We start from the raw sequence: 27856 nt of genomic DNA, 5'->3' as shown, positions 1-27856 counted from the left end.
ACATAGTTAAATACAAATAGCAAGCTACTACACATGGTTCTGGCCAGTTGGTATTACCATTGTGTACTAGTGGAGCCTAAATTACTTACATACTTTGGAAAGTTAATCCAGAAATTAATCATTTTATGCATAAACAATATAAACAACATACATAAACAATAACCTGGAACTGGGACTTTCAAATATAAGAAGGTCCTCCTCCATGCAATCAAATCTAAAAAAAAAAAAAAAAAAACCAGCGAAGCCGGAAAACAAAATCAGTATAATATTTAACTACACAGATTTATAAACCTGCGCTAAACATGACTTTGGAAATTGTGAGGGGGTTTATGGTGGCGGCGGCTATACTAACCGAACCTAACTAAACCAAATTTTAACTAATCTCACCTAACCAAAATGATGGCTATCCTAGCTAAAATAAAACCTAACCAAAAAAATTAATATATTTAGTCAACTAAATGTTATTTTTTTAGTTTTTATTAACATATAAATTTAACAAATACAAATAAATATATTATAATATGCATATAAAATATTGCACAACAGTATTAAGTAAAGCAATTTTGGTATTAATAAGGGTTTTATTCCATCAACTTTTTAACATAATGGGAGATATGCAAAACGCCATGTTTCTCAGAAGCGATATGCAAATTTGAGCCATTTACCAGGTCTGAATTGATATGAGGATTATGCAATTCTGTGATAAGAGTGCTGCAAGCAGTGGAAGAGTCACCAGTAGATTTCAACATTTTCTGTAAAAGAATAAATCGTAAATTACACAAAATTATTTGGCATAAAAAGGAATTACATTGCTTACCATCCAAAACTCATTACCCGGTAAGGCATTGCCGTCCCACGCATAAGAAACAATCAGTAGAAAATTATCCAACTCAGGCATTTTCTGGGAAGTTTAAAAATTTTAGAATAAAAGAAAATGTGAAAAAAGGAAACTGAAACAAACTTGCGCTTAACTTCGCAACAAACGCAACTAAGGGAAATTTGATGTGTAAATATTAGTGCAGGACGTGAACTTGATTAGACTGAACTTCATCGTAAAGAAATCGTCTTCCTCTTCATAACTCCTTCACCATTTTCTTTACACATCAAAAACATATACTAAACCTATATATCTTAAATAACCACACTCGCTCACCAGCTTATCGGCTGGATTTCGCTTTGAGAGTAATGTTCTAATACCACCAGCTGGATGTGTTTCCGATTTATAAATACCACCATTCTTCAAATCGCCCCATTCACTCAGTTTAAACCATGAGAAATGTACTACGCTCACATGCGTTAATTTCGGCAATAACACTTTTAGCCGCTGAGCAAATGTTTCCAAAAAGATTTTCTCTTGCTGCTCAGCTGCACGCCATACACCTAAACCAATGCCAACCACATGTAAGTAAGCTTGCTTTCCTGCTGCAGCAGCGCGCGCTTCACTCTCCAATAGGAACGTATCAAATGATATGGTATAACGTTTCTTCATCACCACATTATCGAATATATCGTTTTTGGCGCGTGCATCACCAAAACGTTTGCAATCCTTCACAACTTGATCATAGAGATAATCCTGTTCCTCATAGAACTCACGCCACAAGCGTCTGTAGTCGGTTGAACGTGTATTGGCTTCAATATCCGATGGCAAACCGTAACCATTTTCTTTCGTATTCTGTTTCTGTGTAATTATTATATCTTGGAATTCCATGACATCACGTCGTACAAGCCTGGCGCCAATCAAACCAATAATAATGCCATCTGTTTCAATGCGTGACCTGTTTGGTTCAAGCACGCCACAATTTTGTCGATTGCCATCATTGAGAAATTCTGTGTATGAAGATACGGAAAGGAATACAGAAAGCTATGGGGAAAGGTGAAAATTAGTAACTTAAATAAATACATAATGTATTTCGTTTGCACTTACCTTTATTTCATCATAACAGAGCACATCTTGCAATAGTAGCGGTGGTTTCTCGGCATCAGTGGCAATATCCAAGAATCCACTGCAGCCACGATGACCCGATAATAAAAGATATTTATCGTTTTTACCGAAGAAACTAACACAACGCTTCGTTAGCAAACGCTGTACGAATTCGGTGAGCGTTATATTTTGGTAAAGCTCAAGTTCGCGTTTATTGCCTGGAAAGTCTTTCGTTAATTTTTTTTATAAAAAATTTTAAATTCTTAATATTTACTTTATATTCTATGCTTTTTAAACCACAAATTAATTTAAAACAAAAGAATCAACCTACCCTTCCTATCCTTACCCTATTCCATGCCCTGAAAGTTTGATAAATTCCACCAAAACCTCTAGAGACGAAATAAGAACCCGATCACGAACTTACATACGAGAAGGTACCCAGCGCACCTAATGTGGAATTCAAGGAATTCCTCACTCGCTGCTGTCTTTTTTATTACTCTACAAGACGGTGCTGATGGACCCCATGGACTGATGTGATGGACCCCAGCGGGTTAGGGGGTCAGAATATACCCGCGGTAGGTATGCCTGTCGTAAGAGGCGACTAAAATACCAGATTCAAGGGGCTGTGTAGCGCAACCCTTCAGGTTGCTAGCGCAATATATAGCTTCTCCAAACCCAATTGTCAACCTCACCTATCCGTGGCGAATCCTGTTTCACTAACAGACGAGGTTCTGGCGACCCCAAGCTCGTCATGGAACTTGGGGGTGGGGAGGGATGAGATGGCCTGAAGGTTTAATGTGGCCACATAAATCGTTCCCGAGATGGTCGGGCAGCACCTTAATGGTGCTGTGGCATCGGAGCGAACCGGATCTGTATCCGGCAAAGGACCATCACATCGATAACACTCTCCAAAGTCTTCGGGGAGCACCCTTATCGCTACAACAACAACACGGTGCTGATGGTTGCGCTAATACACTAACAAAAGTATTTCAGTTTCTGCTCACTTAGATCTCCGGAAAACTTATCAGCGGTCGAGATCGGTCTTCTTTGATATATCGTTTCACTAAATAGGCATAGCTCAAGTCACTGTGACGTATTATCACGGGTTAGCGGGCTTAGAATATACCCACGGCAGGTATATCTGTCGTAAGTGGCGACTAAAATACGAAACTGATCCATGGGGTTGCCAGCGCAATTTACAGCTTCTCCAACCTATTTATCAACCTCAACAACCCGAATCCTGTTTCTTCAGCAGCTGAGGCTCTGGCGACCGCAAGTTCCTCATGGATCTAGAGGGTGGGACAGCGGTTTGGCGTAGAATGGTGTTTGTAACCGGAGCGTGTCGGATATATATCCGCAAGGGCCATCAACATCAATAACACTCCCCAAAACGTTCGGATAGTGTCCTTATCGCTACAACAACAACCAAAGACTTTCAAGTGGTCGAAAACACCAAGAAACCTAGCCTAACGCACACAGTTTTTGCACTAACATAATCAAATAACAACCAAAAAACCTTGGCCAAAAGTTTTTCGAAAAAATTTCATAAGAACTGTACATCATTGGGGTCATTGCCTGCTCATTGCATAGACTTTTAGCTTCGGTAAGATTTGACTGAAGTTCAGCCTTTAAAATTCATGCTCGGTTCTCCTAACATAAATATGTAATAAATTAGCTCTGCTAGTATACATATAAAATGTAATCTTCCGGTTGCATTTGTTTGTGAAATATCATTCAACAAACAGTTGATATGAGTAAAAAAATAAATAAAATAGTTATCAGAAATCTGCACACACAGTTACCCACCATACTTGCATTTATGCTCCAAGAATGCCAAATACAATCCTAATACACGTTCATGTATAATCGGATAAACAGAAGCGATTTGTTTTTGAATTTCCGGATAGCGATCTTTAGGTTGACTCATTACACGACAGGTATTGGTGCCAAACTTATGTGGGAGGAGCAAAAACCAATATTAAATTGCATGATTTTCGCAAAGAACTGATGTACTCACCTCTATCGGAAAGTTGGAAGATTTTCTTATGAATCTTTTAATATCAACATGGGCCACATTTGGCTTTTCCACTTTCAGACATTTATGCAATAGTTTCTTGCCGAATTCTGTTAGTTTTATAGCTGAGCCAGCCTTTGGCCAAACTTGTTCAAACTCTGTGCCAAATATTGACATTTTTGGTCGTATTTTTGTTTATGAATTAAATTTGAATTTGCTAAAATAATTTGTTTAATGAACTCGCATTTATTGATTAATAAATTTATGCTTGTTCTTAATTGACGTTGCTTTAGAAAAAAATATTTTTAATTTTGGTAATAGCCTAGTTGAGGGGTCGACTGCTAATACGCTACCAAAAATATCGAGAGAGGTGTCAAACTACGCGTCTTGACATCAGTATTAATAATCCGAAGGCGGAAAATAAAAGCTTTAACGCGTTCAAAAGATATTAACGAAAAACCGAAAAAAGACCCGCGGGTACCTCCGAAACCGGGGGTCGGATGCATAGTATTTTTGCGCAGAACACCTTTCTGCGTTGGCGGCCTTCGGCCGCGATTATAAAAAATAACCCTGGGCTACGCCATGCCAAGGCCGGGTGTGTGGTATAACCGTGGCTACCGCCACGGTGATGCACAATTTTTTTTGTGGGTACAAAAACAACAACAACCACATGGAAATCGCCAACTTCAACTGCAAATATCTCCGGACAGAGATAAAATTTTTCTTCCGCCATCGGATTATTGTTCTCGAGATTAATACGCGTCTTTTGACACCTTTCTCGATATTTTTGGTAGCGTATTAGCAGTCGACCCCTCAACTAGACTATTAACTTAATTTTTTATGCCGTGCTGTCCGATTACATTAACGCTGGTAATTTGAATAACTTTTGACTCTCATTCTGAACGATTTATATGCTGCTCCAGCGTTTTCTGTAATTTCACAATGGGAAACACCCAACCACAATAACTATTTGCAAAGACAGAGAATCTCGAATACAATCTACTCCAGATAAGGCCGACCTTCTCTGATTTTGTGTTTTGTTTTATGCTTTTGTTGTGATAATACTCTTCTAAATAAAAGTTCTGTTTTCTAATTGGGGTACGCTACTATTGAATGCAACGATGAGTAAGGGTAACAATACAGCACAATTTCGACCTTCACTGTTGCAACAAACGTTTTTGTTGTCTGTCAATTTGAGGTGCATTTGAAAAGTTGCACTATTTTCAAATACATTTAAATAGTCGTTCATAGCAATCTTAAACTAAACGACATACTTTTAGAAAATGATTTTCGCTACTTTTCAAATGGAGAAATTAGGCGCTTTCAGCGAACACGACTTTTGTTGATAAGTTGCAAACACGTTTCTGTCAGTTCAGTGAGAGAAAATTTTACTCTCTGAACGGTGAGTTAAGCCAACGTCACATACCACTACGCAAACATAAACACCAAAGGAAGACCGGCTACTTTCCCGGTCAAAGTCAGCTGTAACAGTTACTCGGCTGTGGCATTTACTCGACTACGCACAGGACACACGATCATAACGCATGATTAAGTTCTTACGGGTATGGGCGTGACATTTTGCCCTTCTATAACACAGAAACAAACTCTGATTTATCTTCTCGACAAATGTCAACACTTCGCTAAATTCAGAGCTAACATCTTCGGCGAAATGAGCCCTACCAGTCTGCTAAAAACTCCAGGTGTTGAATCCATCGACAGAGTTAATGAATTCCTAAGGTTCACGAATCTTAAGAAATTAATCTAGAGTTAATTATCTATAAGTTTTAAGTTAATTTAAGTAATTCCTTTCGGATGTATGTAACAACAAAAAAAAAAACAAAGACGAACCGAAGGTGTTCTTACCAGTGCTGTCATTGTTGTTGTTGTTGTAGCAATGCTTCGCTCCACCTAAAAGCCACGACCGATCACAAATTTTCATCAATATCCTCTAACGGGAGTCCAAGGAAACTTGCTGTTTCAACAGGGTGGACCATAAGGAAAGGGGTGTTAGAGGCGTTGGTTCCACATTACAATTAAAGAGATGGGTGGTGTCATGTGGGGACACATTGCAAGCGGGGCATACATTTTGTATGTCGGGGTTGATTCTGGATAGGTAAGAGTTTAACCTGTTACCGTATCCAGAACGAAGTTGAGCAAGAGTGACACGCGTTTCCCTGGGGAGTATGCGTTCCTCTTCCGCGAGTTTTGGATACTTTTCTTTAAGTACTGGATTCACCGGGCAATTCCCGGCATAAAGGTCCGACGCCTGTTTATGGAGTTCACCAAGGACCTGCTTGTGTTTTTTCGCTTCATACGGCTGGGTTCTCAGGTGCCGTATCTCCTCAAAATGCTTACGGAGATGACTCCTTAAGCCCCTAGGCGGTGCTGGTTCATCAATCAGATGTCTGTTGGGATGCTCAGGTTTCTGGGTATTCAACAGGAACTGTTTGGTCAGCATCTCATCTCATCTCGCTTCCCAAGGCAGTCGGTTCTATGTACCGGAGCGACTCGGGATTTTCCCCGACCAAGGACTGTCATTTCAGTGTAACCCCATCTTACCAGTGCTCTTTATCTTTGGTAAAGAAGGCATCGGCGCTTCTTTTCCTCTAGTAAATAAATAAATGAATTATGAGCACACCGAGAATGTTTGAGGTCATAAAAATCAGTTTACAGAATAATCGCACGCCACATATCATCTAAATTTTTTGTTTTGTAGAACGATGCTTTTGTTTACATTTGTCTTCTGTACAATGGGGTTCATATCCCAGACCCCAGCGGATGACATTTTTCAAATTACGCCCAGAAATTTCGTCTACTTAAAACACAATGCCGTTGTTTATTCAGAGTGGCCATTCTTTAGAAATAAAGATGAAAACAATTAAAACATTTTAATTCTTTGCTTCAGCACTTGACTGCTAGAACACGCCCAAAATGTTAAGAGCTGTGTTAATCCGGAGGGCGAACATTAATACTATAACCCTTTAATTTAAAAAAATACACTTTGCATGTATACGGCGCACGTTACGTACGTTTCCATAAGCTTGCATGAGTTTAAATTTTTGACAGCGCACGTACCCGGTTAGTTGAAAACAGTGTTGAACGAAAATTTAGGAAATGTTAGTGCTAATTACCTTTTAGTTTTTAATAATATTAATTAAAAAAAGGCGGTTTATTAATAATGATACCGAAACACGTCTTTCGAAAGTAAAATTAAGAATTATATGTAAAAAAAAAATTGGTTTTGGATATTATGTTTTATTTTTTTATACTTAAAAAAATTGAACAGCAGCAACCCTTGTGATATTTGTCGTCATCGCTCGGCGGCCACGATAGAAATAAATCTATCGTCGCAAAATGACGTCGCGTAAATTTCGCTCTTCACTTTCATTGTGTTCACCTTCATGTAATTACGGGGATTCTATTTTTGACATGGTTGGACGTCGCGTTTATTTCGCGGCGTCAGGGCATTTTGTTTCAAGCATTACTAAACTACAAGGCAAAATATTGTTTGCATGTGTTCTTATGGAGCAATTCATATTTAGCGGTAGCAGTACTACGGGACGCTGCAAAGAGCGATTGATAAAATAGGCAAAAAATTGTTGCGCCGATGTCGCGTGACAAACCATGCACACGCCCAAAATCCATACATTTTCAATGGTTGGCAGCGTGGCAAATCAGCTGTCACCGCTTGCACTTTGTTTAATCATCTTTCATCATTAGAGTTGTGCTTTTTCGTTCATTTCAGAGATTCGGTTCTTTCGTTCTGTTTCTGATGAACGAACAACATGATTAAATTACAAAAGGTTTCGGATGTAGCATTTTTGAAAATTTGACACAAGCACTCATGGTTGCTTTTTAGAAGGAAAGGAAAAAACGCGAAGAATTTAATCCCGTTATTAAAAAGGTATTTCATTTGTACAAAAACATATGCATAAAATTTAGTAAAATTATATTAAAATAACAAATCAAATATGACAAAACAATGAAATAAGGCATCATAATTAATATCTTTCGTTTATTTTATTTCAACTTAAATGTATAATTTTCGTGTAAAGTCAGACGATCAGGGGACCGTTCCACAAAGGAAAGAAAAAATTGTCAGAACAAATTTACTTGAATTGTAAGATTTGTATTTCTTGTGAAACATATCCCAAGACTCCAAGAAATCAGAAATAAAAAGATTGGTTACAATTCCAGCCTCTTCACTGAAAATAGGGTAAATAATAGACGGTCTTTGCGCGATATACTTGTAAATACGAAGCAGTAGTAGCCGGTATATTTCCATGATTCCTGCAGAAATATTTGTAAATTTCAAGGGTAAGGAGAAGAGAAAAAGTCGTTTTCATAAATAATACAGGCAAAAAGGTACCACTCTTGGATGAATCTTTCGTAAAAATTAGTTTCACATTTTCGATTTTGAAAACAATGATGAAAGTTATAGACTACGGGTTCAGATCAAACAAACTCCAGCGAAGAAATTCAGGCAGGCTGTCTACACGACGTACAAGTGGACAGATACAGTCATACTCTACCCTCTGGCAGAAATTCATGATAAAGAAAGATCCAGAGGGAAAAGAAAAAATTCAGTGAGAAGATGCTGTTCGAGATAGCTCCAGTCCCATAGAGATTGTACAGAAAGCCAAGTCCTCTCTGCCTAACAAAACTAAGGAGACAATGTGATTCATACATACAAAGTGGGATGCCATTGCGAAGAGATTAGACCATTCTCATGAGACACACACTTCTTGAAGCCAAATACTTGATTTCGCGGGGGCGGTCGTCTTAGATGAAAAAGACTACAAGTGGCCAGCAGTTTGGTGGTTAACCAACCTCCTGCCTCCGTACTTACAGTAACCCTATCAGACAGGATCAGCTGTAAGCCATCAATTGAGGATAACCTTAATGCAGGAATTTCGTATTTCCTCGTTCCGTTTTACTAGGGTTTACCGGAGTATGTCTTCGTAATACCACGCAATGTACCCAGAAACTTACCCCTAAAAATGACTGCCAATATTTGAGCGAATGCCAAACCTTGGCAGCTTCTATATTTAAAGTTCTATAGCATTTCGCTTAAGACACTTATTCAGAGCAGAGCAGGAAGCATCTTTCTTAAAAGTTAATAACGATTTCAACATTTTCGAGAAGATATCTTAGGTTATTGGGACACGAACTTGGAAATATTTCAAAATATGTAGGCAATATCCAACTTCGGGTAGTACCATGGTCCAATTATATGGTTGGCTCATCTCATCAGCTGATTTTATTTATTTCATTGCATGGCCGAAGGGATTGTCAAAAGGAGATGGCAAACTCAAAATGAAACCAACACATTGGCAACATTTTCTTACACACACAAAAACTGCTAAGTTTTATGTTTCCATTCCATACAATTCGCACCAACACCAATACACAGATTTTGACAATTTGAGCAGACATATTTTGTTGCTTTACAGATGAGTCAACCATATAATTGAACCATGGGTAGTACTATGAAAATAGGGGCATAAGTCGCAGAGTATAACCTCATAATTCATTATATGCAATGCAGAAGTAGCCGCTGCACATATAGATGGTATCTGCAAAATTAATACACTGCTAAATTGAAACACAATTGTAAAAAAAAGCTTTTAAATTGTTACTTACAAGAGATTTTCCGCACATTTACTTTTTTTTTTAAACGAATGTTAACAAAAGAAAGTATCAAAAACAAAAAAGTGTACCCAATCAACAATTTTTCTCTGAAAACTAAAATTTTCAATTCTATATCCAAATTGTCTAGTTCGCGAACGAGAAGAGAGCAAGAATAACATTAGATAAAACGAACTAAAAGAACAAATAGAACCGAAATCGAAGATCTAGTCCAGTTGAGAGACCCGGTCAATTGAACAAGTTCAGAACGAAACGACCCAACTCTATTCATCATCATCATCCTTACAGACTTATTAATAAATATGTTCAAAATTACTAATTATATAATCGTACTGATAAGTGATAATATATGACGTGTATATGGAAAAGTAAAGCTCAAGTACCAATGTCTGCAAATAATAAGGAAGATTTTATTTGTGTTAAGATTTTGTTCTTCGCCAAGGCACGTGAAATTGCAGGAGTAGAAACTGCAACATTTGTTTGCAAACGGCAAATACTGGTTGCTGAGTTAATAAAAGAAATCTGCGAAAACTTCCAGCTAGAAAGAATCAACAATTTTAGTTTTGTATTGGCCGTAAACGAAATATACCGTGAAGATTTGGAAGAGACATTAGAATTACACCCTGACGACGAAATTGCAATTATACCACCAGTTAGCGGTGGCTAATGTCGATATATGTATAATGGCAAATTTTTTAGCGATCACGCATGATACGCTAGATGCCGGCGTAATTAGTAAGTTGGTAAGTCATGAGAAATGCGGTGCTGTATCATTGTTTGTGGGCACAACAAGAGACACATTTGATGGCAAGCAAGTACACTCGCTAGAATATGAGGCATATGAATCAATGGCGTACAAGGAACTTGAAAACTTATGTATTGATTTGCGTAGACTATGGCCAGGAATTGTAAATATAGCTTTATATCATCGGCTGGGTTTAGTGGCGCCGAAAGAAGCAAGTGTTGTTATAGCAATCGCCACACCACATCGCCAAGCGTCATTAGAAGCTGTTTCTTATGCAATTGATCAGCTAAAACGGAACGTGCCAATTTGGAAGAAGGAACTGTATGACGATGGCGCGTCAGAATGGAAACAAAATAAAGAAGCATTTTGTTTCGCAAAATCTAAAATAGATAACGAAGTACCAGTGCCAAAGGAGTTAGTACAAATAGGAGCCAGAAAAGTTGAAGTCAAAAATCGTATAGCTTGCTTCCTCGCTAAAAAACGTGAAGAAATCGATCAAAATAATATTATGGATTACATCTGCAATCCTATCAATAACGATGTATCTGCGGATAGTTGCGCTAGAGTAAATAGTGCATTGATAAGACAAGAAAGTAATACAAGTCATTTAAAAATTGGGCGCGTTACAAATTTAGATGGCCCACAAACCACACGTCCAAATTATCTTGGTGCATTAGATAATTTGATGGGAAGTGATGGAGGAGCGCCATCAGCGCATACCAAGACGGCAGTGAAAGAAGAAAAAAATAGCATAGACGACACTGTCTTAAAGAAGCGTATAGAAACCGTTGAGCAACACTTGTTTCATTCATCCAATGATCATTTACCCGTGCATATGCGCCTTAAAGCGATTGAAGATCGTCTGTTACGTTTGGAATCTATATCGCCGGAATACTATCATTTTATGCTAGATGCTACCAATAATACGAAAAATTCAGATAAAGGTGATATTAATGCCAATAAGCAGGCTAAAGCTAAACATGAGCAAGATAATGCGGCAGTTGTGGGTCATAAAGTACACAAATATAGCGTAAACGAATTGAATTCCCTTATACAAGAAATACAGAATTATAATAATATAGAGAATACTAACTAACCCTTATAGTATTCGAAAGAACATTTACGGGTTTAGGGTAAATATTAAGTTATGTAAGAATAAATATATGTACATTTTTGAAAAATAAATAAAAATTAAAACTTGTTTCGCCGAATATCAGTATGCTGACAAGTTCTAGGAGATGGAATATTTACTAACCTCTAACAGGCAGAAAAAAATCGGTGTGGAGAGAGACTTGTTTTGGCTTCGCAGTGACATCGACTGGACAGTTCGGTGGTACGAAATTCCCCGATTCGCAGTACATCCCCACTAATCGATCGTAAATGTTTGACGATCGTTCGATTGGGTGTTCGAACGTAACGTTTAACAGGTGAATTTCGATTTATTTCCGTGTCTACAATTACAATCATTGTACGATGAGCTGGGCTGCTACTGCTGCTAGTATTACAAATAATCATTTCGACAACTTTTCGTGCAGCTTTCTCGCGGCACACGTACGTTTGAAATTTCAATCGAGTCGCCTTGCGCTGTTCGAAACGCGCTGTTTCATCTCAAAATGGCGGAATCGATGCTCCGTGTATTCAATGTACTGATGTGGTTCCAGCTGCAAAATATTGTCATCCACCACACACTTTGTCCATTTTTGTATTTTTTTTTTTATCGCGTATTGAAACCAGCCAGATATGATACTGTTTACTTGAAATTTTAATCATTCTCGCTAAACCGTCAGCAGTGAGATCTTTAGCAAATCCACCCATGACCAAACGTGCACCCGGATCCAGACCGATCAATTGAGTGTACTTGTTTTACGACAGTCCGAGACGCACAGTAATCAAATCTCGACTTTCGCTGTAGATTTGGTTTCATTGATCTTTTGCTTTTTCGATTTCGCCTGTGGTTCATCTGCCACTGTCGGTTCATTAGTCGCTGTCGGATGACGAATAAATTCACTGAGCGAAAAAGAGACTGCAACTCCATCGGTTTGCATCGAGTAGCCCAACTTTTTACGTCTAGTTGTTGTTGTTGTTGTAGCGATTAGGTTACTCCCCGAAGGCTTTGGGGAGTGTTATCGATGTGATGGTCCTTTGTCGGATACAGATCCGATACGCTCCGGTAACACAGCACCATTAAGGTGCTGGCCCGACCATCTCGGGAACGATTTATATGGCCACATTAAACCTTCAGGCCATCCCTCCCTCCCCACCCCCAAGTTCCATGTGCTCTAGTCTCCAGTGCTCGTATAGCAAGCCATTTGTACCATTCCTCGTTTGGCATATTGCGCACATGTCGCTTGTACAGTTTCATCGAAGTAAGCAATTGATGCAATGCAAACGAATCGTAATGAACGTGATGGTGACCGTGTTTGAGAAGAGGCACTAGTCCAAAATTTTTCTTTCCATTAACGTGATTGAAGCGTTGCAAAAGAAAAAACAGTTTGATGTATTTGGCATACTTTGATTTATTTTCAATGTCGTAGAAATTCAAGCGACCATCGTAATCGAGATAGAGCTGCATTTGAGACAGTAACATTCCGTTTGCTTGATATTTGCTACATCGGCTGAATAGAACATCCAGTGGATAATAGATTAAACGACCATCGGTGGTAAAGTGTTGAAAAAATCTTCGTAATCTCGTGTAGGCATGCATAAATAAATTGTTGTGAAACAAAGTGGCATACTGAGCTGCCTGTTTTACGAATAAATTTGATCGAGCTGCTTTGCTGTAGAGACGGCTAATGTAATGAGTGACACAAAGACGTCTGTAATCCTGATCCATGTCATATTTAACTTTACTTTTATCGAGTAGTTCGTAAAAGTATGGTAAAAAATCAAATTTTCCTTCACCGTTGTCGTAAAAATGTCCGCTGTTCCATCGTTTGTACAGCGAATAATTGATATAGAGGCTCGCTTCGACAAATAAAGCAGACATTTCACAAACATCCGATTGAATTTTCTCGAAAACTCGTTCGTCCAGACAATGTTGATGCAATGCAACTTTTATCGTTGAAATTTTTTCTTCTTCCTCTTCTGATGTAGCGGTTTCTGTTTCGGTTCCTCCTGCTCTTCCACGCTTTCTACGAGGCGGAAAATAATTGGCACATTTTTTGCTACTCTTACGCGTATGCGTATCCAAACCACACGACTTACAGCAAACAGTTGAGGAGATAGTATCGATGGGATTACTTGCCATCGTCGTTGTCGTAACAATACTGAAGTATAAAAAGAGAAAAATATTTATTGAAGGCTCTTCTAAGCAAAAACAAACGACTGGTACGTTTTAACTTTGTCCCCACATGGCACCAACCATCTCTTCAATTGCAATGTGGAACCAATGCCTCTAACTGCTATCAATATGGTCCACCCCTATTAAAACAGCAAGTTTCCTTGGACTCCCGTTAGAGGAAAAATTTGTGATCGGTCGCACCTATTGGATGGGGCGAAGCACTTCTACAACAATAACAACAACTGGCTACTTTCCCGGTGAAAGTCAGCTGTAACTATTTGAAGGCATTTAGAATATTTACTAATAAGAGCGCATATATATTTTTCATACGGAAAGGGGCAGATCTAAATGTTGCATACTTTTTTGCGGACTTGATACCGTTTTAGAAATTTTTGACGATGGAGTTTTAGCGTTAGCAAAGGTTGGAATTCGGGGGCTAAACTTAATTGTTAAACGATTTTAATAGTTTAATAACGCTCTTCAGTTTCTTCTTAGTTAGGTTAACTGGCGCCTGAAGCCTTTGCGCACCACCCGCAATAGCAGCGCCGGCAGAGGGGCCTTGCATCGCACGAGCTCCCAGGTTGATGGGTGTTACCTCTTCCGGCTTTTTACGAGTTCCTGCCTTGTTACAATTATTTTTGTTTTTAAACTCCATCACTGAACCCCACGATTTGCGGAGAACGGGGTCGTCCACCTCAGGCAGATATCCGCTATACCTGGGGTAAGGCCAAAATTACAACTGGGTGTCGCCTGGTTCCCAGAGGGCTCCGTTAGCGACTGGGCTATTTGTGAGGTCCCCAACCAGGCTGACCATCGGCATGGCAACGCATAACACAACCGATCCGGCCCCCACTTTGAGGCCACGTTCAAGAGCCACTACCATATGCCAGAGCTATTAAGGAGCTAAGGCACTAATGGCACTCACCTAGCGGGGTAACTGTAGTAACTATTACCAGCCGGCACCCTCTAGGCGGGCTCAGCTCAAGGATTTTCGCCAGCGTTTTTACGGTTTACCGTAAGATGATCCAAACTTCGCAGGCTAAGAAAATCGAGCGCATCTAAAAAACAATCGATTCTTCGGTCGTTAAGAAAATATCGATTAAAAATCGGGTTGAAGTTCTGCCCTAATCGGAGTCACTTGCTCAGCAGAATTAGATTATTTTAACTTTCTTGCATCGATAATAAAATGGATACAATAAATGATCAATTTTTCAGTTGCCTATGTCGGACTTGTATGCATGAGCTAGCTGAAGTATCTTTGTTCGACGCAAATAGTAAACAAAATCAAAATTGGCAATCTATCTTTGATACATTTAATGGATGTGGCGGCTTACAAATCGCAGAGGTACTAAGCAATTCAATACCGCAATTAGAAGTGCTTCTAAGTGACGCGCTGCCAAAGAGAATATGTTCTGAATGCCTGGAACAATTGCTGAATGTTTATCAATTCCAGCAAATGTGCAGACAATCCGATGTGGAGATACGTAAGTTGATTCCGCAAGGACAAACTGAGTTGAAAAAGTCCACAAGGGATGCATCTCCCGTGAAAGATGATGTAATCGCAAACATAGTTTTGAAACAACAGACTCTTATGGCAGGAACTCCTCGAACAATTGAATTTGCGTCTGTAGATATTTCACCAAAAACGCCACAAATCCCCGCTGCTGATCCACTACAAAACATCGAAGTTGTAATGAAAGATTGTACCGATGATGATAGCAAAAATGTAAAAAATGAACCATGTGATGAACACAACATTGAATATAACGACAATGAAACACCACTTTCAATGTTATCAGTAAAAAAAAGAAAGCTTATCGTAAGTACCAATATATGTTTTGCAGTCAATCTATTTGATAGACATTTCTATAGCAAGTTGCAGCATAACTGTCATCTATGCAATGAATCTTTTCAAAAGCCACGGTATTTGAAAATACATTTGAATAAACATACAAAAAAGAATCAAGAGATGCCTGTGCAGCACAAGAAGAAATTGGAATCCTATCGTTTTCATTGTGATATCTGTAATCGCCTTTTTCATAAACCGGAATCTCTACATAATCATCGTTTGACACACGATGTGGGAGAAGACAACCAGCTAAATGACAATGTTTGTGAAATTTGTGGAAAGACATGCAGCTCAAAGCGCGCATTAGCGAGCCACAAAAAGAACTATCACTCTGCAGAAAACTCACAGAAACTATCAAAACAATATCCCTGTGAATTCTGCAATAAAAGTAAGAATAAGATTCTTACAATAAGAAACATATTAACACAATTTAAAATTTATAGGTTATAATAGATGTGATTCGCTGAGGGTTCATTTACGTACACATACAGGAGAAAGGCCGTACTTATGTCCGGAGTGTGGCAAAGCATTCAGTCAAGCGGGGTATAATGAGAGGATAGTAGCAAAAGTTCGCTGAGTTAAAATGGGATTGGGAAAACAAAATATGTGATAATGGGTCAGACGAAATTCCCCTAGCAATGCTAGAGAAAATCGGTCGACGAATTTGTTTCGTTTTCGGCTCCGATTGCAACAAGTATATTTTCGATGTATGTCAATTGGAACGATTTTCAGTTATCTCTTATCAGTTTTGTTTGGAAACTGAAGATAGAACGACGCCGAAACCGGTTTGTCTCTAAACCAAATTTAACAATGGATGACGGAAGATCGTTCCAATATACATCAATTATCCACCCTGTGGAAGGTAACAAAACAAAATTAGTATTTTTTCGGCAGGCCCCATATTCCAAGCAATATATTCTTCCGTAATAGGACAGAGTTAAGATAGACCTATACAACACCAACAACAACCTATATTGAAATTTTGCTGATGAATTCTTGAAGCAGTGCGCTAAGTAAATATCTGAATATAAAAAAGTTAATCGCTGAGTTTCACGAACGAAATGAAGTCTCATTAACACAGTCCGGAAATCAAGAGTAAATCCACCTAAAACCGGTGTTGCGGTCGGCGCAACTCAGTTGTTACAGAAAATAAAACACAAAACTTTTGTTAGCGATCCGTAGCGACGGAGGCGCTTAAAAACTATTTTGTTTATTTGGCTTCACTTGAACAACTGTCCTCTAAATATGCAAAATGCTAGTATTTATGCCAAAGTAGGAATATCAAATCTGGCGTGATGTTACCGTTAAATCGGCTGATTTCTTTTCATATGTTAGTCCATGTTATTACTGTTTCTATCATAAAAAACTCTTAAACAATAACGAAGTTAACAAAAGAAGTAACATATGTATGTACATATATATATATTTTTTCGTCGGTAACGCTCCACCCGCCGTAAACAAGTTATGACATACGCGTTTACTCAGACTTATTACCGACGTCTAAAACTGCAACTTTTGCCACTGGTCGATGAAGTACTCCAGACTTCGTTTGAATCATAACGCTCCGTACCTGTCCATCTTTAGCCGTTATAGTGTTAACAATTTTGCCTTTTGGCCAGCAATTTCTAGGCAAATCGGGATCGACTATCACCACAATATCACCAACACGAACGGGGGGTACTTTGCTGAACCACTTGCTACGCCTGGAGATGATAGGTGCATACTCTTTAACCCATGGCTGCCAAAATCGGTCTGCAAATTGCTGGGTTAAGCACCAACGCTGTCGTATGGTATGTTCTTCGGAACAAATAAGCTTGTAACCGTCAGATGATCCAAGTAAAAGATGATTGGGGGTGAGAGCTTCGTCATCGCCGCTGTCCAGTGAGACGTACGTAAGCGGTCGCGCATTTATGATGAACTCCACCTCATGCAGAGCATTTCGCAAACTCTCGTCATTAAAGTTTGAAGAAGGCAGTATTTGGAAAAGTACATTTTTTACTGACCTTACTAGACGTTCCCATACTCCTCCCATGTGAGGGGTACTTGGGGGATTAAATCTCCACTTTATGTTTTCGAAGTGCGATGTTATTTCTGTATCGTTTATAATCGCGTAAATTATTTTTTCTGATGCCTTGAAATTTGTTCCGTTATCTGTGAAAATCTCCCTTGGACATCCTCGTCGTGAAATGAAATTTTGTATGGCCATTATGCAGGAGCTCGTGTCTAGGCTGTGCGCTACCTCAATATGTACTGCCCGTAAGGTAAGGCATGTAAACAATACGACCCATTCACGCCGTCTTCCAACGATAACCGATAGTGGACCAAAATAGTCGATGCCAACATAAGTGAAAGGTCTTTCAAAAGCCGCTAACCTGGCGACAGGTAGTGCTGCCATTTGTGGAGCTTGTGGAACAGCAACGGCGTTTTTACAGCTCTGACAACTTTTCCGCACCTTTCGGTATAACACTCTTAGGTGACTTATGTGGTACTGTCCACGTAGATGATTTATTATTGACTCGTGCATCTGGTGATGAAAGCGCTCATGTGTCCAACGCACTATTAAAAACGTAACATAATGGTTATTAGGTAATGTTATGATTTCACGATTATTTAAATGCTCGATTCGACTTTTGCTTCGTAATATGTCGTTTTGATCTAAATAAACATTAAGTGAAATTAATTTGCTCGATTTCTCAATAGGCTTACCCTGCTTTAGTGACTTTATTTCAGCACTAAATTCAGAATTCTGAACATACCTGAATAGAAAATTTTTTGCTTTTTGGATATGATCGAAGATGATCGAATAATTTTGTTGTTTCGCTGCATTTGTGCGAAGTCGGTCGATATATATAAAAAATGTAGCCACAGCTCGGTAAAGCCTTTTCCAATCTGAAAAATATTCTATATTTAAATCGGGATACTGCATTTCAATTTTCGTAGTATGCAGAGCATAATGCTTAATTTCAGAAACGTCTATTGGAGCTTGTTCTACGTCGTCGAATTTCGGCCATGTTGTCGGATTTGACATTAAAAACTCTGGACCACTGAACCACGTTTGATATGCGTCCCTTGCAGAGACCTTTGTTCCCAAGTCCGCAGGGTTCAATTTTGATGGTACCCATTGCCATTGCTTCGCATTTGTATCCTCGAGAATCTCCCCTATTCGGTGCATAACATATTGATGAAAATTTTTTGGATCCATACGAAGCCATCGCAAGACTGTTTTTGAGTCCGACCAATAAAACTTTGACGTTATTCCTATACAGTTGACTTTACTGATAACATTCGCTAGTCTGACCCCGATAACTGCAGCCTGCAACTCTAACCTTGGAATGGATAGAGGCTTTAACGGTGCGACTTTTGATTTCGCCGCCACTAGTGTTGTTGTTATATTATCACCCTTTCGTACTCGCAGATAGCAAACAGTTGCGTATGCGCTTTCTCCGGCGTCAACAAAGGTATGTAATTGGACGTCATCTGCATCTTTCAAATGTATGGAGTAGCATCGCGGTATTTCGACTGCTGCTATCGACGGCATACAACTTTTCCATTCGCACCACTTTTCGTACAGCTTATCGTTAAATGGTTCATCCCAAGAGATACCAGAGCGCCAGACATCCTGTAAAAGAATTTTTAGTCCTATGGTATAGCAACTTACAAAACCCAAGGGATCAAAAATGGACATTAAAACTTGTAAAGCCTCCCTCTTTGTAGGTACAAGGGGCTGATTAATAACGTCACGACGAAGTCTTGCAAAGCGACATATGTATTTAAAACTGTCGCATGTGGGATCCCAAAACATTCCAAGAACTTTTGTTGTAGAGTCCCATTCCTTAGCTGCTTGAGTAGTAACAGAGTTTTCATTGAGTTGCTGTAATACGTCTACTGAATTTGATGACCAACTTCGAAGTTCAAACCCAGCGTTTTCGTGTATTCTTTGCACTTGTCGTGCTAGTACCAAAGCGGATTCTGCATCCTCTGCGCTGTCGATATAGTCGTCCACGTAGTGATTATGTTTCACGGCTTCCACTGCACGAGGATATTCCTCGCTAAAGCTTTCGGCGTTTTTATCGCGAACAAAGTGGGCAATGCAGGGCGCGCAATTAAGTCCAAAAGTCATCGCTTGCATAACATATACGCTTGGCTTTTGAGAGTCATCAAGTTTATCATACCATAAAAATCTCTGAACGTGCATGTCGCTATTGCGAATGTTAATGCGGTGAAACATCTCCGCGATATCTCCGCATATAGCAACTCTACCAACTCTAAATGATAATAAAATATCGACTAAAGAATTTAGCAAATCCGGGCCGCTAAGCAGAAAATCATTAAGTGAAAAGCCATTTACCTTCGCAGCTGCGTCCCATACCATTCGAATTTTCCCTGGCTTGTTTGGGTTAGTTACTATGAATATTGGCAAGTACCATATCTTACCACCAGGTGACGAAATTTCGTTGTATGTAAGCTTCTTCGCGTAGCCCTTCGCGATCAGGTTATCTATTTGGTTTTGGATAGTAGATTCCAATTTAGGGTCTTTAATGAATTTCTTGCTTAAACAATCTAGTCGACGTTTCGCATATGCATAACTATCAGGCAAAACGGCGTTACAATCACGCCATAATAATCCTATTTCGAAGCGGTTTCCAACCTTTTGGCACGTATTGTTCATAATGCTTACTGCCTTTCCGTCATCTTTGGACATTATATGAGTGGGTCTAGGGGATTCTATTTTGAAGAAATCGCTTACCATTTCATGTAACTCGCCGTACCTTTTTTCGCAGTCACATGTGTATATGTTTAGTTGGTATTCTGGTCTACGTACAGCGTCGCATCCTTGAAGGGTCCATCCCAAGCGTGTTTTTGAAGCTATTGGCTGTGACCAAGTTCCTTCCCTTATTTTTAGTGGAACTGCCAATCTCCAATTGTCTACGCCGATTAAAATTGATGGTTTTACGTTCCTATACGATGCAATGGGTAGGCCTGCTAGATATGGGTACATTTTCTGTAGCTCAGAAATGTTAATTGATTGTGGTGGTAGACCGAGGTCATCAACGGTGTGGATATTTTTTAAAGTATACTTTCGAACATTTGTAGTACTCGAGGCTTGGATTGTTGCTCTTTTAGAGTTGGCTTCAACGCGCGTTGTATTCCCTGTCCATTTTAGACATAAAGGATCATTATCGCCGTCCAGACCTAGTTCATCAAATACCTTTCTTTCCATCAATGTAACGGACGAGCCCTCGTCTAAAAATGCAAAGGTGTTGTATATTTTATTTTTGGAATAAACGTGGATCGGCACTATTCTAAATAATGGTTGCTTGCTTTCGTTGCCATCGCAGTGGGTATTAACCGGTGCGTCTGAGACATCAGTTGCTGTGCTAACTGGTTCAACTTGGCTTACCGATTTATGAAGCAAAGGATGATGCTTGAATGTGCACCCATCCTTACCGCATATCCTTTTTAAATAACATTCACGTCTATGCGAGTTAAGGCATTGTCGACAAAGGTTGTTTGCCTTCACTGCATCCCACTTGCGTTGAAGTGTGAGGTTTTTGAATGATTCGCATTGCGCTACTTTATGCTCACCTCCTTTGCAAATAGGACACTTATTAACTTGATTAGATTTTCGTTTTTCCCGAGCACGGTCAGGCGAATTTTCAGCTATATGGGTATTAATCATGCGAGTGTTAGTTGGCACTAAGCTAACTACTGTACTCGCTGCTTCAGCTAAGCTGTACAACCAATCACTAAATTGTTTTACCACGGGTATTTTATCATCTTTTGGATGAACAGCCCAGTTAAGTTTTTGGTTGTTTGGGAGCTTATCGACTAGCTCTTTTACTAAAAGGGGATTGTGTAGGTGCATATACATTTGACACCCTTCCATCGTAGTGCAGATATTCCGTACACAAAGCGAAAACTCAATGAGTGACTCTAATTTGTCTTTTACTGGTGGGAGTGCACGAGCTCTACTTACTGCGCGCTCGAGAATTAATTCCGGACGACCAAAACACATTTTAAGAGTTTTAATAATTTCAGGTACCATACAAGGCAAGAACAACTTACTTTTTACGACGTTGCGTGCTTTACCTTTAAGGCATGCCTGTAGTCTAATTAAATTTTCAGCGTCGGAATAGCCAGCTACGGCGGTGCTATTATCGAAACTGCTAATGAAAAGTGGCCATTCGTCAGGATCTCCATTGAAGGTGGGAAGCTGCTTAGGAATAGCATGTTTCGCAGCCAATTGCGCGGGGGTAGGGCCAGCGGCCGTAGTAAAATGTGCACTTCTGTTTGAAGGAAGCTCGTCGAATTGCGACAGAATTTTATACTTACTATCCAGGTATTGTTGCTGCATCCTCATCTCTTCGTCTAGCTTTTCGAGTTGAAGTTTTCGGTATAGGTCGTGGTCGTGTGGATTATGTGGCTCTTGGACATTTGGTGCAATTTGTCGTGCAGTTACGTCGCGCGATATAGGGTACGCTGAGTAAACGGATGTCTTACCTGGTGCGATTTGACTGGCAGAAACCCTTGCCGGGAGCGTTGTATAGCGCCCTGTTGTCATTGTCGTTGGTAGACGGCCCTGCATTGGTGGAGTGGATTCGAAATCCCAAAAGTCCCAGCAGTTGGACGCAAACCTCGGAAAAGATGAACTAATGGCGGTGGCAGATTGCACAGTCGCAAACGTTGTCGGTACTGTTACACCCTCGGTTGTAGTAATACTTGCAGCTGACGCCTGTTGTTGAGTATTATTAGAACCAACTCCCAGAAAATGCACATTTCCATTGTTGTTGATTGATGGTGATGAAGATGCTGCCGGTTGCGTATTAGTTGCTGACTTGATTTGCTCGCACAGTTCACAAACCCAACTTCTGTCAGCCACATCGCTGTCGACTCCAACACAGCTGAAGTGGAACCAGGCGTCGCAGGTATCGCACTGGACCATCATCTCGTTGTCTACTTCGTCACATCTTTGGCAATTAGAGACCGAATTTTTACCGCGTTTATTTGGCATGTTCGCGTTTTAAAAATCGTGTTTAAAATTACCGAATCGAAAAGATACTTTTTATAGCACTAAAACACGTTTTTAGAAAAGATATAAATTTATGTGCAAAATAGTTTTTAAGAAATGGTGCGGTCGGCGCAACTCAGTTGTTACAGAAAATAAAACACAAAACTTTTGTTAGCGATCCGTAGCGACGGAGGCGCTTAAAAACTATTTTGTTTATTTAGCTTCACTTGAACAACTGTCCTCTAAATATGCAAAATGCTAGTATTTATGCCAAAGTAGGAATATCAAATCTGGCGTGATGTTACCGTTAAATCGGCTGATTTCTTTTCATATGTTAGTCCATGTTATTACTGTTTCTATCATAAAAAACTCTCAAACAATAACGAAGTTAACAAAAGAAGTAACATATGTATGTACATACATATGTACATGTTAGTATAAAGAAAATATTAATGTTCGTATGAATGTATATGAAGTATAATAGAATGCAAGTTCAATGTTTGTTGATGCGAATGATAGAATTAGTGCAATAGAGGGTGGATTGCATATCCATATCATGTGTTCGTAGGTATGTACATTTGTTTGCACATACTCAGTGTTATTGATCTTCTGATCTGCTTTGATGGTAAAATTGAAGTTAGGGCGGCCCAAAATAATTATATTTTTTCGTCGGTAACAACCGGATCAATGAGAATAAGCATGTACAACTGTCATTCCAATTCACTACAAAATCCTTGGCCCTATACGCTTTGAAAATTATTAAACAGCCACGGCAAAATGGTATGCCGAATACCGCTTAGCAAAAGTTGCCAAAAGTTTGCAGGAATCCCAAATAAGATGTAACGCTACATATTACATAATAGGCGTAGCTCACCTATTTATATCCGACAAGACTATGATCATCGACAACTCTCCACAAACTTCGAAGTGTCTTTATCATTGCAATAACAACAAAATGACAAAGCATCAGAGGTACGAAGAGCACCGTATTACCTAGATTTAAAACTAGGTTGTTTCTTGTTACATCCAAAAGCTAAAAAAAACCAAAATGATTGATGCCGTTAAGGCATAATTCCTTAACAATTGTACCAGTTGGTCATTTCGTCGTTAATCAGCAATTTTATTTACCTAGCTTACATTGTAAAAGAAATGCCCAAGCAAGTACAGTTCTGAATTAACCTCAACAGGCAGAAAAAAATTAATGCGCAAGTCACACGCGGCCTGTATCGCATCACATGATTTTTCGCTACCAATCAGAAAATACTAAATCGTATTGTTAAAAAATATACAATCAACATAATGCAACAAAATATCAAAATACAATCTGCATTATGTTTTTTATTTTTTCATTTATCCTTCGCCTCCTTTGATCGTCCATTTCAGCTGCTGCTGCCGTTGTCGTCGTCGATGGTTTCTGTTTCTGCACGCTTTGCTGAAATGCTTCAGGCATCTCCAGTCCCATAACGTGATGATGAAAGCCCAAGAAGAGGATATTTTTGCCGGCGTTTACGTCCCTGTTCCATGAGATATTAAATTTTTGGCAAAACTGATATCGGTGTGGAGAGCGACTTGTTTTGGCTTCGCAGTGACATCGACTGCACAGTTTGGTGGTACGAAATTCCCCGATTCGCAGTACATCCCCACCAATCGATCGTAAATGTTTGACGATCGTTCGATTGGGTGTTCGAACGTAACCTTTAACAGGTGAATTTCGATTTATTTCCGTGTTTCCAATTACAATCATTGCACGATGTTTGTGTTTGTGTTTACGATGAGCTGGGCTGCTACTGCTGCTAGTATTACAAATAATCATTTCGGCAACTTTTCGTGCAGCTATCTCGCGGCACACGTACGTTTGAAATTTACTGAGTGTACTTGTTTTGCGACAGTCCGAGACGCACAGTAATCAAATATCGAGCCTTCGCTGTAGATTTGGTTTCATTGATCTTTTGCTTTTTCGATTTCGTCTGTGGTTCATTCGCCACTGTCGGTTCATTAGTCGCTGTCGGATGACGAATAAATTCACTGAGAGAAAAAGAGACTGCCACTCCATCGGTTTGCATCGAGTAGCCAAACTTTTTACGTCTAGTCTCCAGTGCTCGTATAGCGAACCATTTGTACCATTCCTCGTTTGGCATATCGCGCACATGTCCCTTGTACAGTTTCATCGAAGTAAGCAATTGATGCAATGCAAACGAATCGTAATGAACGTGATGGTGACCGTGTTTGAGAAAAGGCACTAGTCGAACATTTTTCTTTCCATTAGCGTGATTGAAGCGTTGCAAAAGAAAAAACAGTTTGATGTATTTGGCATACTTTGATTTATTTTCAATGTCGTAGAAATTCAAGCGACCATCGAAATCGAGATAGAGCTGCATTTGAGACAGTAACATTTCGTTTGCTTGATATTTGCTGCATCGGGTGAATAGAACCTCCATTGTCTGATAGATTAAACGACCATCGGTGGTAAAGTGTTGAAAAAATCTTCGTAATCTCGTGTAGGCATGCATAAATAAATTGTTGTGAAACAAAGTCGCATACTGAGCTGCCTGTTTTACGAATAAATTTGATGTTGTTGTTGTTGTTGTTGTTGTTGTAGCGATTAGGTTACTCCCCGAAGGCTTTGGGGAGTGTTATCGATGTGATGGTCCTTTGTCGGATACAGATCCGATACGCTCCGGTAACACAGCACCATTAAGGTGCTGGCCCGACCATCTCGGGAACGATTTATATGGCCACATTGAACTTTCAGGCCATCCCTCCCTCCCCACCCCCAAGTTCCATGAGGAGCTTGGGGTCGCCAGAGCCTCGTCTGTTAGTGAAACGGGATTCGCCGCTCGAAGGTGAGGTTGACAATTGGGTTGGAGAAGCTATATGTTGCGCTACACAACCCCTTGAATCCCTGAATAAATTTGATCGAGCTGCTTTGTCGTAGAGACGGCTAGTGTAATGAGTGGCACGAATACGTCTGTAATCCTGATCCATGTCATATTTAACTTTACTTTTATCGAGTAGTTCGTAAAAGTATGGTAAAAAAAATCGATTTTTCCTTCACCGTTGTCGTAAAAATGTCCGCTGTTCCATCGTTTGTACAGCGAATAATTGTAATAGAGACTCACTTCGACAAGTACAGCAGACATTTCACAAACATCCGATTGAATTTTCTCGAAAACTCGTTCGTCCAGACAATGTTGATGCAATGCAACTTTTATCGTTGAAATTTTTTCTTCTTCCTCTTCGAATGTAGGAATGCTTTAGATAGGGCTTGCCCGACTAAAAAGGTTTTGGAAACTCACAAACCACCATGGTGGTCGTCCGGTTTTGATGAGCTTAGGAAGTCGGCCTTTAATAAAGCAAAGCATGATGGGCATGAATCCTCATGGGCTGTTTATAAAGCGAAAATAAATATATATAAAAGAGCAATCCGAAATGGAAAGCGATCCTCCTGGAGGGATTTCTGCGGCAGTATTGAATCCACATCCGCGGCCTCCCGGTTAAGGAGGGTGCTATCGAAATCTCCAACTCAGCTAAGTTACGTCCAAAAGCCGGATGGGCACTGGACGGACTCCAGCGCTGAAACCATAAACTTGCTAATGGACACGCACTTCCCAGCAAGTGCGGGCGTGTCTTCAAGTATTGTCAGCGGAGGGTCACCTAATGATCAGCTGATAAGCGAAATCACAGATGATAAAAGGATAGATTGGGCTTTACAGACCTTCAAGCCCTATAAATCGCCGGGGCTGGATGAAATTTTTCCGGCTCAGCTACAGTATACTGCCGAACTTATAAGGCCCTGGATTAAAGGGATGTTTATAGGTTGTCTTAGGCTCAATTACGTACCAGTATCGTATAGGGAAGTCAACGTGGTCTTTATCCCCAAGGCAGGGAAACCCTCCCACCTAAACCAAATGATTATAGGCCTATAAGCTTATCTTCTTTTCTGCTTAAAGCACTCGAAAGACTCCTAGAGGACTACATCAGGAGGAGGATTGAGCCGTCGCTTCTTTCGCAAGCTCAGCATGCCTATACTAAGGGCAGGTCAACTGACAAGGCCTTGCACTCACTGGTATCCGTTATCGAAAGGTCATTAGACCTCAAGGAATACACATTGGTGGCATTTCTAGATATAGCGGGTGCCTTCAACAACGTTCTCCCGGAGGTCATCACCTCGGCGCTGACCGATCTGGGGGTGGACGCGTGCCTGGTGGAGTTTATGACAGATTAAATTGAGCTAGGTGGATGCGTGATCCGCAGACCGGTCGGCAGAGGCACTCCGCAGGGAGGTGTTCTCTCTCCGCTATTTTGGGTGGTTACCGTCAACCAACTACTACGCCTCATGGAATCAGAAGGTCACCAAGTGATCGCGTATCCAAAATTTTGCACTTGGCCACAGCCACAGGTTTGGAAGTCAACCCGGTTAAAACCGAGTTTGTCCTCTTCACGAGGAGGTAAAAATTACCAAATCTAACACCGCCAAGAATTGGGGGTACGTTTTTAGCGTTTAGCGATCAGCCATATAGTGGAGCGATGCAAGAAGGCAGCAGCAGCGCTGTTCACCTGCAAGAGGGCAATTGGCACCTCCTGGGATTCTCCCCTAAGGTGACATACTGGATTTATACAGCCATTGTGCGCCCGATTCTTCTTTATGGTGCCTTGGTCTGGTGGCCTGCACTAGCTAAAAGTACCTATCTTAAAACGCTTCAAAAGGTCCAACGGAGTTCGGAGCTCAGCATCACCGGGGCTCTCGGCTCCACTCCATCTGAAGCACTCAACACAATGCTATACCTTCCACCTCTTGACCTGGTGGCGAAGGAAATAGCGGTCATCGCCGCTCTACGCATAAGGGAAACATGTCTCTGGTCAAATGGATCTAGCGGACACGCAAAAATCCTGGGCAAGAACGCCCCAGTCCCAATACCGGTGCGCACTGACTACTGCACGCCAAAGAACGTCTTCGTTAAAAACTATAGTATATATATACCATCGCGACAGGACTGGAATACCCGACAACATACGGTACCGGATGCCATCAACATATTCACGGATGGTTATAAGCTTGACGGGAAGGTGGGAGCAGGCCTCTTTTCGCCGGATCTGGGTCTAGAGGTCTCTTTTCCCCTACCAGATCACTGTAGTGTTTACCAAGCGGAAATGCTGGCAATACACACGGCTGTGAACCATCTCGGGTCTATGCCTAAGGATGGTAAACGGGTGCTTATTTTCTTAGACAGTCAGGCCGCAATAAAGGCCCTGGACTCATTCGTCGACAACGCAAAGTCGGTCACTGAATGCCGCAGATCTCTTAACGAGATGGCTCAGCACTTCAGTATCAGCCTTATATGGGTACCTGGGCACAGGGATATTGAAAGCAATTGCAGAGCAGACGAGC

The 27856-nt window shown here is 40.3% G+C and overlaps 4 protein-coding genes across 14 annotated transcripts in view; 2 read left to right on the top strand and 2 right to left on the bottom strand.

The window, feature by feature from the left end:
* LOC137249306 (uncharacterized) overlaps positions 1–27856 on the bottom strand; it is a 768906-nt gene that overhangs the window by 670762 nt on the left and 70288 nt on the right. The window lies entirely within an intron of this gene.
* On the bottom strand, positions 456–5001 carry LOC137249279 (uncharacterized). Of its 9 annotated transcripts, none has more exons than XM_067780600.1 (7): positions 4894–5001; positions 3939–4222; positions 3728–3872; positions 1925–2148; positions 1154–1861; positions 818–901; positions 456–752 (listed from the first exon to the last, which is right to left on the bottom strand). In XM_067780600.1, the coding sequence occupies exons 2-7, from the start codon at positions 4110–4112 to the stop codon at positions 582–584; spliced, it is 1506 nt and encodes a 501-aa protein (XP_067636701.1). In that variant the 5' UTR covers positions 4113–4222; positions 4894–5001; the 3' UTR covers positions 456–581. The 9 variants fall into 9 exon arrangements, with proteins under 9 accessions (XP_067636701.1, XP_067636702.1, XP_067636700.1 ...); XM_067780601.1 differs by having other exon boundaries at positions 4955–4976; XM_067780599.1 differs by having other exon boundaries at positions 4709–4948.
* Positions 10134–11540, top strand: Mocs2B (Molybdenum cofactor synthesis 2B). The gene has a single exon (XM_067778675.1). The coding sequence runs from the start codon at positions 10268–10270 to the stop codon at positions 11423–11425; it is 1158 nt and encodes a 385-aa protein (XP_067634776.1). The 5' UTR covers positions 10134–10267; the 3' UTR covers positions 11426–11540.
* The window catches only part of LOC137248434 (zinc finger protein 91-like), a 137945-nt gene continuing 124809 nt past the window's right edge, over positions 14721–27856 (top strand). The window contains exons 1-3 of the mRNA XM_067779372.1: positions 14721–15428; positions 15482–15846; positions 15902–16001. Coding sequence (XP_067635473.1) covers positions 15579–15846; positions 15902–16001 — 368 coding nt within the window. The 5' untranslated portion in view covers positions 14721–15428; positions 15482–15578. The remainder of the gene's footprint in view (positions 15429–15481; positions 15847–15901; positions 16002–27856) is intronic.

Source organism: Eurosta solidaginis, chromosome 4, assembly GCF_040869045.1.
Source record: "Eurosta solidaginis isolate ZX-2024a chromosome 4, ASM4086904v1, whole genome shotgun sequence".
NCBI classification, from domain to species: domain Eukaryota; kingdom Metazoa; phylum Arthropoda; class Insecta; order Diptera; family Tephritidae; genus Eurosta; species Eurosta solidaginis.
The sequence above is the reverse complement of the archived record's forward strand: the minus strand, read 5'-3'. Positions and strand labels throughout refer to the sequence as shown.